The following is a 13,921-nucleotide window of genomic DNA, read 5'->3' on the forward strand; positions in this document are numbered from 1 at the left end:
TGAGTACTAGGTGTTATAACAGTGACGTTGCTGCACCCTTCACTGCTACTGTGTTCCAGTTAACCTCTCCTACAGCCATTTATTGCTTAGGTAATTCGTGTTGGTGGCCAAGACAGGTCTGGGAAGAAGAGAGATGAATCAGACTGCCCACTGCACTTTGTCCAGCTACACCTGGCACATACAGAAGGTCCTCTAAATGTTTGCTGAATGGATAAGCGAATGTCTTCCAATTGAACTCCAAGTTCTTTGAAGGCAGGGACTACATTCCTAGCTGTCATAACCCTAGAACAATGCACCTGGTGAGGCACACTGTAGGCGCTGAGGGATTATACATGGATAAATGACTGCAGGTGGAAAACCACTAAGGCTACAAAGCGAGCATTGATAAGGTGCTGCAGAGAGACCGCTCCCAGTTTCAGGAAGGCGGTTAGTCTTGGAAGCGTGGCTGCCCAACGGCGCGAGGGCTGCTGGGAAAGGCAGACTCGCCTGGCTCTCCCGGGGATTCCGGGAGAGTGCCGCGGGCTGCGTCAGCCCCACGCCCCGCCCCCTCCGCCGGCTCACGTGACCGTCTCTGGGCAGCGCAAACCATGGCCGGCTTGGTGGACTTCCAGGATGAGGAGCAGGTTAAGTCCTTTTTGGAGAACATGGAGGTGGAGTGCAACTACCACTGCTACCACGAGAAGGACCCGGACGGTGAGCGCCTCCAGCGCAGCCCGGCGACGCGTCGGGGAGAGGCGTGCCGGGAGAGGTCTGGTCTGCGACCTCTGAGAGGCTGGAGAAGGAATCACGTGGCTGGCGGGGGACGGGGGTCTGTGGATCGCGGTGACTGCGTGTGTTGGGAAGGGCGATGTGTCCCGGGAAGACCGAGCCTGGAGGCCGGGGCGGGTAGGAAGAGACGTGCTTTTGGATTAGGGACTGGGGATCTATCGGTGAACAGATGAAATTCGCTGCCCTCGTGGAGCTTCCAAGCTAGTGCGGGGAGTCGGGCAATAAGCCTCAGGTAATTCATGAAATCGTGTTCGAAAGCAGTAAGTACCTGCCGGGCGCGGTGGTTCACGCCTGTAATCCCAGCACTTTGGGAGGCCGAGGCGGGTGGATCACGAGGTCAGGAGACGAGACCATCCTGGCTAACACGGTGAAACCCTGTCTCTACTAAAAATACAAAAAATTAGCCAGGCGTGGTGGCAGGCGCCTGTAGTCCCAGCTACTCGGGAGGCTGAGGCAGGAGAATGGCGTGAACCCGGAAGGTGGAGCTTGCAGTGAGCGGAGATCGCGCCACTGCACTCCAGCCTGGGCGACAGAGCGAGACTCTGTCTCAATAAATAAATAAATAAATAAATAAATAAATAAATAAATAAAATAGTAAGTGCCGTGGAAAAAGGACTGGGTGAAGGGTATCAGGAGGGCAGAAGGGCAGTTTTAAATTGAGTGATCAGGGAAGATCACTGAGAAAGTGGCAATTGAATAAAGGCTTGAAGAAGGTAAGGGAGTGAACCATGCAGATCTTACCGTAGGTAACAGCTGGCAAAGAGGCCCTGAGGCACAAATGTGTCCCGTGTGTTGTGTGAACACTGAATTGACTTGAGAGTATAGGTGGATGGTGATGACCAGAGGGGTCCACCCAGAGCAGCCAATAGCTTTCGGTGGTTTTCTTCTTCCTGCTTTATTTTTATTTTTTATATTTTCTTTCTTTTTTGAGATAGTATCTCACTATGTTGTCCAGGCTGGTCGCAACTCCTGGGCTCAAGTGATCCTCCCGTTTTTTTTTTTGTTTTGTTTTTTCGAGACTGAGTCTCACGCTGTCACCCAGGTTGGAGTACAGTGCCTCCATCTCAGCTCACTGCAACCTCTGCCTCCTAGGTTAAAGCAATTCTCCTGCCTCAGCCGCCTGAGTAGCTGGAATTACAGGCTCCCACCACCACGCCCAGCTAATTTTTGTATTTTAGTAGAGACAGGGTTTCACCATGTTAGCCAGGCTGGTCTCAAACTCCTGACCTCAAGCAATCCATGTTCCTTGGCCTCCCAAAGTGCTGGGATTACAGGTGTGAGCCACTGTGCCCAGGCTTTTTTTTTTTTTTTCTTTCAAATAAAGGTCTGGTGTGGCACAAGCCCGTCATCCCAGTTCTCTGGGAGGCTGAGGTGAGGCAGGAGGATCGCATGAGGCCAGGATTTCAAGACCAGCCTGGGCAACATGGTGAAACCCTGTCTCTACTAAAAAAAAAAAAAAAAAAAAAAAAGAAAGAAAAAAGTGACACTGGCCCTACCTTCTAATAGCTTGCAGTTTAGTTTGCAGAAATGACATAGCTATTCCTTGAAGCTAATCCATAACATAGACCATAACGTAACCATATACATATCATAACATAGTCATGAAACAGAGTTGCTCTGCAGTATGATGGCTTAAAAAGAACCTGGGGGCCGGGCGCGGTGGCTCACGCCTGTAATCCCAGCACTTTGGGAGGCCGAGACCGGTGGATCACAAGGTCAGGAGATCGAGACCATCCTGGCTAACACTGTGAAACCCCGTCTCTACTAAAAATAAAAAAAACTAGCCGGGCGTGGTGGCGGTGCCTGTAGTCCCAGCTACTCAAGAGGCTGAGGCAGGAGAATGGCGTGAACCCGGGAGGCAGAGCTTGCAGTGAGCTGAGATCCGGCCACTGCACTCCAGCCTGGGCGACAGAGCAAGACTCCGTCTCAAAAAAAAAAAAAAAAAAAAAAGAACCTGGGGTTGAGCCGAGCACGGTGGCTCATGCCTGTAATCCCAGCACTTTGGGAGGCCGAGGTGGGCAGATCACTTGAGGTCAGGAGTTCAAGACCAGCCTGACCAATATGATGAAACTCTGTCTCTACTAAAAATATAATAATTAGCCAGATGTGGTGGCATGTGCCTGTAATCCTGGCTACTGGGTAGGCTGAGACAGGAGAACTGCTTGAACCCGGGAGGCGGAGGTTGCAGTGAGCCGAGATCACAGCATTGCACTCCGGCCTGGGCAACAAGAGCAAAATAACGTCTCAAAAAAAAACAAAAACAAAAACAAAAAAAGAACCCGGCGTTGTTCTTTGAGAGCTGGTCCATGTCCTAAGTGTAGAAAGAACTTAGAGGAATTGGGGTCACTAAGGAACAGGGTGGTTAGGGAAGACTTTGAAGGGAGGTCTGGAGGGCTGGGCAAGTGTTGATTAAATGGAGGAGAGGGTGGGAGAAGAAAGTGCTGTCTTTTGGAAGGTTGAAGTCAGGATGTAGTACATTTGAAGCGGGAGTCTGGGCCACAGTATGTCGGGGCTTGAATGCCAGAGTAAGGAATATAGACTTTGCTCTGTAGGCAATGGAGAGCAAAACATGTCAGACAAGCAAGTTATTGGAATCGGGAAGAGTAGATATATCAAAAGGACTGGCTGCAGCACTTCAGGAGACCTGAGAAGAGGCTGTAGTTACCATAGCGACTGGTGTAGTAGTTTCCTTGCATGTCAGGCTCTCTTATCTGGATAACTGAAGTTGCCTTCTAACCTGTCCCTGTCTTTGCACTTTACTCCCTTAAAATCCATTTCTACTCACAGATAAACTGATATTTTAATTTTAATTTTGTTATGTTAAATATTAGATTTTAAAATAACATATTTGTTATCAATGCCCAATTATATGCCCTCACATACTTAAATTCCTGCATAATCACCCAGGCATATATGAACATGTATACCAGAGTAACGTTTTTGTTGGGGGGTGGGGTTGTTGTTTTTGGTGACTTTTTGGTTGTTTTTTGAGACAGGGTCTTACTCTGTTGCCCAGGCTGGAGTGCAGTGGCGCAATTTTGGCTCACTGCAACCTCTTCCTCCCAGGTTCAAGCACTTCTGCCCCAGCCTCCCAAGTAGCTGGGATTACAGGCATGTGCCACCACACCTGGCTTTTTTTTTTTTTTTTTCCTGAGACTGAGTCTTGCTCTGTTGCCCAGGCTTGAGTGCAGTGGCATGATATCAGCTCACTGCAACCTTAGCCTCCTGGGTTCAAGTGATTCTCCTGCCTCAGCCTCCCGAATAGCTGGAATTACAAGTGTGCGCCATCAAGCCTGGCTAATTTTTGTATTTTTAGTAGAGACAGGATTTCACCATGTTGGCCAGGCTGGTCTTGAACTCCTGACCTCAAGTGATCTACCCTCCTTGGCCTCCCAAAATGCTGGGATTACAGGCATGAGCCACCACACCTGGCCTGAATCATATTACTTATTTTCTTAAAACCCTCCAGTGGTTTACTGTTTCAGTTGGAAAAAAATCGTAACTGCATCCTATGTTTCACAAGGCCTGGGGTCTCGTCCCTACCTTCCTTCTTCATTTCCTGACCCTCCTCCTTGGTTCAGCCATGTTGTACCTTATTCGTGCCAAACTTATTCTCTCTTTCAGGTCTTTGTATTTACTGTTCGTTGTGCCAGGACTTTGTGCCCCTGCCCATTTTATTGTCTTTTAATTTCATTTTTTTTTTTAATTTTTAAATTTGTTCCAAATCCCTGCCCCACTCCCATTCCATTGTCTTTAAATAGCTAGTACTTTCTTGTTATTGAGGTCACAGCCCCTCCCCAGTGGCCCAGTCTTTGTTAGCTTCACCCAAAGTTGACAGCAAACAGTTATCCTGTTTTATTTCAGTCATAGCATTTATTTATTTATTTATTTATTTGTATACATTTAAGGAGTACAAGTGCAGTTTTGTTACATGGATATATTGCCTGGTTGTGTAGTCTGGGCTTGTTTTTTTTTTTTGAGACGGTGTTCCGCTCTTATTGCCCAGGCTGGAGTGCAATGGCCCATCTCGGCTCACCGCAATCTCCGCCTCCTGAGTTGAAGTGATTCTCTGCCTCAGCCTCCCAGGTAGCTGGGATTATAGGCATGCACCACCATGCACAGCTAATATTTTTGTATTTTTAGTAGAGACAGGGTTTCTCCATGTCAGGCTGGTCTAGAATTCCCGACCTCAGGTGATCTGCCCGCCTCGGCCTCCCAAATTGCTGGGGAAGTCGGGGCTTTTAATATAACCATCACCCAAATAATGTACTTGTACCCGTTAGGTAATTTCTTCCTCTCACCCTTCCCAATCTCCAGTGTCTATTATTCCACACTCTTTGTGTCCATGTGTACACAGTATTTAGCTCTCACTTATAAGTGAGGACATGCAGTATTTCACTTCCTGTTTCTGAGTTGTTATAATCATAACATTTATTACTGTTTGAATAAATTTTGTTCATTTACTTACTGTATTTCCTCCCCTAGAATGTAAATTTTAGGAGGGCAAATGAGTATATTTTCAGCATCTAGAACCATGTCTGGTACATAGATGCATAGAGATGTTCAAATATTTGTTGAGTGAAAATGAATGAGAGATACATGTTGTCACCAGGGGTTAAGAAGAGGGGAAGAGAGATTAAGGAGAGAGGTTTACTGGGATTGGGAGACATGGAGCCTGTTTCCATAGAAGCGGCCACCTCTACTCTTTCTTTTTGGCTTTCATGTTCCTACCCTAGCTGAGGAGTAAGGTATAGTCATCACAGCACCCTTTTCTTTTTCTTTTTCTTTTTTTTTTTTTTTTAAGACAGAGTCTCGCTGTGTCACCCAGGCTGGAGTGCAGTGGCACGATCTCGACTCACTGCAACCTCTGCCCCCTGGGTTCAAGTGATTCTCCTGTCTTAGCCTCCCAGGTAGCTGGGATTACAGGTGTGTGCCACCACACCTGGCTAATTTTTTAATATATTTCCACTCCTGGATAATTTTTTTGTATTTTTAGTAGAGACAGGGTTTCACCCTGTCCAGGCTGGTCTCGAACTCCAGACCTCAAGTGATCCTCCTGCCTCAGCCTCCCTAAGTACTGGGATTACAGATATGAGCTACCAAGCCTGACCCAGCACCGTTTTCTTGCTGCTACAAAGACTAGTCTATGAGCCTTTTAGGTTTTCATTGTTTTTACCATTGAACTTCATGAGAGATTCCAAAACTAGCAAAGTTTCAATCATGGAAGTCGGTGGGTATTTGGGCGTGGCTGACAGGGAGCAGAAGGGCTGGTGAGTGATGGAGCCAATGCAGGGACTGAGGTTTCCCCAGGCCATACATTGCTCAGTCCATGGCTATGGGGAGACAGTGTCATTTGTAGGTATAACTAAACACCACCTACATTCTTTGTGGTAAGGTCAACTTGCGACATCTCAGGAGGACATGGGCTGTCTTAAAAGACATAGCCTGGCCTGCCACACCTGGGCACCCCCTACCCCAAGCCCCCACTGTGAAGCAGCAGCCCCAGACATGAAGAACAGCCCTTGCCCTCTCTTTGCAGGTTGCTATCGGCTGGTGGACTATTTGGAAGGGATCCAGAAGAATTTTGATGAGGCTGCCAAGGTGTTGAAGTTTAACTGTGAAGAGAACCAGCACAGCGATAGTTGCTACAAACTGGGGGCCTACTATGTGACTGGAAAAGGTAAGGGTAAGGAGGGTCTGCTTTTTGGGTCCTTGTCACTGATGGCAGTGCTGGCCTCACACCTGAGCCCCATGATGAGCTCTTGCAGAAGGGTCTCGCAGGCATTGGGCAAGTGCATTGTAGGAAGATGGAGAGGTAGGAGTTCAGCAGAGCGATGTGGGGAAGAACACAGCCTTTCAAGTTAGGTAAACCTTAGGGAATGCTATTTGCAAATAGTGAGATCTTGAGCCAATCACTTCAACTCTGTGCACTCAAGTTACATCACCTGTAAATTGGAGGGAAATAGTACTTGCTTTGTAGGGTCGTGAGGATTAAATAGGATAGTATAGAAAAAGGCATCAGCATGTGCCTGGCACAGAGTAAGGGGTCAGTAATTATAATTGTCTTGCTTCTGTCTTTTCTCCTACTCTAATTATAGTTATCACTGGCATAGTGTTTACATTATGTATGGCTAAATAACAGATCACCTCAGTAGTTTCTGTGGGTCAAGAATTTGGGAGTGGTTTAGTGGGGTACCTCAGGGTGTCTCATGAGGTTATAGTCAGACATTGGCCATGGAACCAGGGCTGTCGTCATTGGAAGGCTTGACTGAAGTTGGGAGTTTCCAGTTCTAAGATGACTCACTCTGATGGCTGGTAACAGAGGCCTCTGTTCCTTACCAGCTGTTATTGGGAGAGCTCAGATCATCATGACATGGTTCTCTCCATGGGCTGCTTGAGTGTCCTCATGACATGGCGTCTGGCTTCTCCCAGAGTGAGTAATTTAAAGGAGAGAACAAGATAGAATCCACAGTGTCTTCTATGACCTATCTTTGGAAGTCACACGCTTTTCATTTCTATCACATATTTATTAGATGTAGCCTACACTAAGGGAAAGGACTTAAATTCCACTTCTTGAAGAGGAAGGAATATTAAAGAACTTATGGACATATTTAAAACCACCACAGGCCAGGCGCGGTGGGTCACGCCTGTAATCCCAACACTTTGGGAGGCCAAGGCAGGTGGATCACAAGGTCAGGAGTTCAAAACCAGCCTCACCAACATGGTGCAACCCCATCTCTACTAAAAATACAAAAAAAAAAAAAATTAGCTGGGCGTGGTGGCACACACCTGTAATCCCAGCGACTCAGGAGGCTGAGGCAGGAGAATCACTTGAACCCTGGAGGCAGAGGTTGCAGTGAGCCGAGATCATGCCACTGCACTCCAGCCTAAGCAACAGAGCAAGACTCCGTCTCACAAAAAAAACCAAAAAAAAAACAAAAAAACCCCAAAAAAACCCAACACAAATAAGCAATAGGACTTAGGACCTTTGACAGGCAGCTTTTTTTTTTTTGGACAGGGTCTTGTTCTGTTTCTCAGACTGAAGTGCAGTGATAAAATCATAACTCACTGCAGCCTTGAGCTCCTGGGCTCAAGCAATCCTCCTGCCTCAGCCTCCCCGGTAGCTGGAACTAAAGGCACATGCCCCCATGCTTGGCTAATTTTTTACTTTTTGTAGAGACAGGATCTCACTATGTTGCCAGGCTGGTCTCAAACTCCTGGCCTCAAGCAGTCCTTGCACCTTGGCCTCCCAAAGTGTGAGGGTCAGGTGTGAGCCACTGCACCTGGCCAAAGATGTCTTTTTTTTTTTTTTTTTTGAGACAGGGTCCCACTCTGTCGCCCAGGCTGGAGTGCAGTGGCATGATCTCGGCTCACCACAACCCCTGCCTGCCAGGCTCAAGCGATTCTCCTGCCTCAATCTTCCAAGTAGCTGGGAATACAGGGGTGTGTGACACTATCACCCAGCTAAGTTTCGCCATGTTGGCCAGGCTGGTCTTGAACTAACCTCAAATGATCCACCCGCCTTGGCCTCCCAAAATGCTGGGGTTACAGGTGTGAGCCACTGTGCCCGGCCCCATTTTAATTTTTTAAACTAAATTTTAGGCCAGGTGCAGTGGCTCACTTGAGCCGAGGAGGTGGAGGCTGCAGTGAGCTGAGATTGCTCCACTGCACTCCAGCCTGGGCCACAGAGCAAGACTCTGTCTCTAAATAAATAAATGAAAATAAAAATGATTCTAACCTTTTAATATTTTTTCTAAACTCTCGATAGCCCTAGTGGCTCATTTAGGAAATTTCACTATGGGCTAGAAATAGTAATTTGTAGGTCAGCAGTTTCCTTAGTTTCGCTTCAATTTGGTTTTCTTCTGATAACTTCAAGTAAAATCAAAGTTAAATTCTTTACTTACAAATAGCATCTGCGATCCAATTTTTCCAAACACTTCTATCTAGTATGTATTCAACCAGCCAGCATTTGATGTGAACACAAGCTACAAAGATGACTGGAATGGTGTTCACTTAATGATAATGATGGTTATTACTAGATGATGGATTTGGAATGGTTACTTAAAAGAATAATGTTAAAATGTTTATATTTTTTGAGATCGAGTAATGGTACATGGGGATTTGAAGTTTTACACACATACAAACAAGTAAAAAAAGTGAGCCCTGCCACCACTTCTACTTAAAAGTCTTTGTTAGTGATTTCCCATTGTTTTTAAGATTAAATTCAGGGGTCCTTAATGTGACCCTGCATGATCTGGTCCCTGCTTGCCTGTCTTGCACTGTACTTTTCCTCCATGCTCTTTTCACAATTAAAATCATCTTTTTTTTTTTTTTTTTTTTTTTTTTGGTGAGACAGGGTCTCACTCCATTGCTGAGGCTGAGTGCAGTGGCTCAATCATAGCTCATGGCAGCCTTGACCTCCTGGGCTCAAGCGATCCTCCCACCTCAGCCTCCTGAGTAGCTGAGCTGTTTTTGATTATTTTGTAGAGATGGGGTCTGGCTATGTTGCCCAGGCTAGTTGCAAACTCCTGGATGCAAGTGATCCTCCTGCCTTGGCCTACCAAAGTGCTGAGATTACAGGCCTGAGCCACCACGCCCAGCGAAAATCATACATTTATTTGTATTGTTATTTATTTGTTTAGAGGTGAGGTCTTGCACTCTTGCTCAAGCTAGAGTGCAGCAGTGCAAAACTTCCAGGCTCAAGCAGTCCTCTTGCCTCAGCCTCTCCAGCTGGGACTACAGGCCCATGCCCCCATGCATGGCTAATTTTAAATTTTTTTATAGAGACAGAGTCTCACTATGCTGCCCAGGCTGATCTTGAACTCCTGGCCTCCTGAGGTCCTCCTGTCTGGGCCTCTCAAAGTGCTGGGATTACTGGCCACTGTGCCTGGCCTGTATGGTTATTTCATGTCTGTCTCATTAGCCCATAAGACAGGTCTCATTAGGCCTCAAAAGCAGGACAGTGTCATTTGTTCCCCAGGACCTAGCACAGCAATTGGCAACTATTCGGTATACAGTTGTCCCTCAGTATATTTGGGAAATTCGTTCCAGGACCCTCATTCCATTCTGCCACAGATAATGAAGTCTGATGATGCTCACATCTGTTATATAAAAATGGCATAGTATTTGCATATAACCCTACCCATATTCTTCTGTGTATTTTGTTTTATTTTTTGTTTGTTTGTTTGTATGTTTTGAGATGGAATCTTGCTCAGTTGCACAGGCTGGAGTGCAGTGGCACGATCTCAGCTCACTACAACCTCTGCCTCCTAGGTTCAAGCAATTTTCCTGCCTCAGCCTCCCGAGCAGCTGGGATTATAGGCACCCACCATCATGCCCAGCTAATTTTTTTTTTTTTTTTTTTTTTTTGAGACAGGGTTATGCTCTGTTGTCCAGGCTGGAGTGCAGTGGTACGATCTCCACTCACTGCAAGCTCCGCCTCCGGGGTTCATGCCATTCTTCTGCCTCAGCCTCCCGAGTAGCTGGCATTACAGGCCCCTCCCACCATGCCCAGCTAATTTTTTTGTATTTTTAGTAGAGACGGGGTTTCACCGTGTTGGCCAGGCTGGTCTCAAACTCCTGACCTCGTGATCCACCCACCTCGGCCTCCCAAAGTGCTGGGAATTCAGGCGTGAGCCACCACGCCCAGCCTAATTTTTGTATTTTTGTAGAGATGGGGTTTCACCATGTTGGCCAGGCTGGTCTTGAACCTCCTGATCTCAGATGATCCGCCCACCTTGGCCTCCCAAAGTGCTGGGATTACAGGCGAGAGCCACCGCACCTGGCCTCCTGTGTATTGTAAATTAATTACTTAGAACAGGGGTGTTCAATCGTTTTGCTTCCCTAGGCCATACCGTAAGAAGAATTGGACCATATATAAAATACAGTAACGATAGCTGATGAGCTAAAAAAAAAAAAAAATCACAAAAAAAGTCTCATAGGCCAGGTGCAGTGGTTCACGCCTGTAATCCCAGGATTTTTCCCAGCATTTTGGGAGGCTGAGGCAGGTGGATCACAAGGTCAGGAGTTCGAGACCAGCCTGACCAACATGGTGAAACCCCATCTCTACTGAAAACACAAAAATTAGCCCAGTGTGGTGGCTCGCCTGTAATCCCAGCTACTCAGGACGCTGAGGCAGGATAATCACTTGAACCCTGGAGGCAGAGGTTGCAGTGAGCTGAGATCATGCCACTGCACTCCAGCCTGGGTGACAGAGCAAGACTTCATCTCAAAATAATAATAATAATAATAATAATAATAATAATAATTTCATAATGTTTTAAGAAAGTTTATGAATTTGTGTTAAGCCACATTCAAAGCCATCCCAGGCTCGTGGGTTGGACACTCTTGGCTTAGACTATCTAATACAATGTAAATACTGAGTAAATAATTGTTCTATTTTATATATTTTGTATTTTTTAATTGTATTGTTGTTTTTTCGCTAATATTTTTGACGTGTGGTTGGTTGAACCCATGGATATGGAGGGCCCACTGTATGTTTAAATTAATGAACAATTATAATGCCTGTAATATGCCATGTTCTCACTGTAACCCCATGAGGTAGATATTATTATCATTCCCAATTTTCACCTCCTTGACCTGTCTGAGTTTCCTCATAAGGTATCATTTGAACAAAAGATTCTATGGCTGAGAAAGCTAGGAGGTCTGTGCACTATGGCAGGCTACCTTTCATGCTGCCTGAGCTCATAGCATGGACAGTTTTTTTTCTTTTTGAGGTAAGGTCTTGCTCTGTCGCCCAGGTCGATCTCAAATTCCTGGCCTCAAGCAATCATCCTGCACAAAGTGTTAGGATTACAGATGTGAGCCACTATGCTCAGTCTTAAACTTTATTCAGGAATTGTTGCTGGCCAGGTGTGGTGGCTCACGCTTGTAATTCTAGCACTTTGGAAGGCCAAGGTGGGACCATCGCTTGAGTCCCAGAGTTTAAGACCAGCCTAGGCAACATAGTGAGATCCTGTCTCTACAAAAAAATTAAAAAATTCGCTGGGCATAGTGGTGTGTGCCTGTAGTCCCAGCTACTTGGGGAGGCTGAGATGGGAAGATTGCTTTAGCCTGGGAGGTTGAGGCTGCAGTGAGCTGTGATCATGCCAGTGCACTCCAGCCTGGGTAACAGAGCAAGACCCTTTCTCCAAAAAAAAAAAAAGAAAAAAAATTATTCGCTGACTTTGGCCTGAGACATTTAGGTTGTGTCCTGGCTTGGGTTTATTTTTTCGTACTTTCCTTCCTCTCAGGTGGTCTGGCCCAGGACCTGAAAGCTGCCGCCAGGTGCTTCTTGATGGCGTGTGAGAAGCCCGGAAAGAAGTCTATAGCAGCATGTCACAACGTTGGCCTCCTAGCACATGATGGACAGGTTAATGAGGATGGCCAGCCTGACCTGGGGAAGGCCAGGGACTACTACACAAGGGCCTGTGATGGTGGCTATGCTTCCAGCTGCTTCAACCTCAGTGCCATGTTCCTGCAGGGTGCCCCAGGCTTTCCTAAGGACATGGACCTGGCATGTAAATACTCCATGAAAGCCTGTGATCTGGGTCATATCTGGGCCTGTGCCAATGCCAGTCGCATGTACAAGCTGGGAGATGGTGTTGATAAGGATGAGGCCAAGGCCGAGGTGCTAAAAAATCGAGCTCAGCAGCTACACAAAGAACAGGAGAAAGGTGTCCAACCCTTAACTTTTGGGTAATGTGGCCCACCCTCCCTCCCAGGCAGCAAACTGCTTGAGGCTGGCAGCTCCTGTTTCTGAAGACTGATGCAGCCCTTGAAGGTCAACCTGCTGCAGCAAGAAAACTTGGGACTTGAATTGGTAGCTCCCGTTATATGGATTCATTGCCCCAGCTACTGGATTGTAGCCTACAATGTTTATTTCAGTCAATATTCCTTTATCTGGGTGTTCTGTACAATGTTTATTACAGTCAATATTCCTTCATCTGGGGGTGTTCTGTGAAGATAGCCATGTTTATGGGGATCTTAGTTTTCAAACTCTGGCAATTCTGTGAAAAATAGGAGCAAACTAGAGAGCCCTAGAAATTGGTGGTAGGGAGGCGAAGATAGCAGGAAGTTTTAAAAATTAGCAGCCCCGGGGCCTAAAGGAATCAGCTATCATCATTTTCATCATTATTATTATTTTGGTTAGGATGGCTTGAAAATCAGAACATATCTTGGTTTACGTAATCGAGGTCTTAAAGAACTAGGAACAGTTAAATAGTCCCGACTGCCAGCGTCTGACTTACATAATCATTGGTGTGGGCTTCATTTTGCGTTTAGAGTCACATCTTTCAGTAAGTTCACAGAGATCAAGAGGGATGTGCAACATACAGCTTAAAGGCTGTTATGCTTCGGAGTTGCTGAAGAAGATGAAACATCAGCCTGCCATCGTCTAGAAGAGACATTGGCCAGTATAGTCGCTTGGCACTGCCCATCATGCTGAGGGAGCAGATTCTTCCCAAGGCAGCTTCAGCTAGGAGTTTGTAAGCAAGGACTTTGTGACACATTTGTCCTCTTTAACTGAGCCTTTTTCACTATCCCTGTGAATAAACAATTTTGAGTGACTTACAGTTTGTGTTGATTATCTGGAAAGTGTTCTTTCCAGATTCCAGGTACCGCAGAGAGTATGTTCTTTGTGGTGGTTGTGCCTTTTAAGAACATTTGCGGCCGGGTGCGGTGGCTCACACCTGTAATCCCAGCACTTTGGGAGGCCAAGGCGGGCAGATCACAAGGTCAGGAAATTGAGACCATCCTGGCTAACACGGTGAAACCCCGTCTATACTAAAAATACAAAAAATTAGCCAGGCATGGTGGTGGGCGCCTGTAGTCCCAGCTACTCAGGAGGCTGAGGCAGGAGAATGGCATGAACGCGGGAGGCGGAGCTTGCAGTGAGCCAAGATCGCGCCACTGCACTCCAGCCTGGGCGACAGAGTAAGACTCCGTCTCAAAAAAAAAAAAAAAAAAAAAAAAAAAAAAAAAATTTGCTTTTCCTGTTATCTCCCCAGCTTGTCACCAGGGGGCAAGCTTGTCATTTCCCTGCTGATAACAATACCATTCTGTCTGTCACCATCTACTGTTTTAGGCTTTTGTTTTGCAGCCGTCCTGAAAGGAAGGCTTGCTGTGTAAATGAAGGTTTGTGAGCACAGCAGCA

The 13,921-nt window shown here is 46.4% G+C and overlaps 1 protein-coding gene across 1 annotated transcript; it reads left to right on the top strand.

The window, feature by feature from the left end:
• Nucleotides 1-561: 561 nt before the first annotated feature.
• On the top strand, nucleotides 562-13,340 carry COA7 (cytochrome c oxidase assembly factor 7). The gene is made up of 3 exons (XM_045370999.2): nucleotides 562-693; nucleotides 6,308-6,448; nucleotides 12,021-13,340. Exons 1-3 carry the CDS (start codon nucleotides 588-590, stop codon nucleotides 12,467-12,469), a joined length of 696 nt encoding a protein of 231 aa, XP_045226934.1. The 5' UTR covers nucleotides 562-587; the 3' UTR covers nucleotides 12,470-13,340.
• Nucleotides 13,341-13,921: the final 581 nt, after the last annotated feature.

Source organism: Macaca fascicularis, chromosome 1, assembly GCF_037993035.2.
Source record: "Macaca fascicularis isolate 582-1 chromosome 1, T2T-MFA8v1.1".
Taxonomy (NCBI): domain Eukaryota; kingdom Metazoa; phylum Chordata; class Mammalia; order Primates; family Cercopithecidae; genus Macaca; species Macaca fascicularis.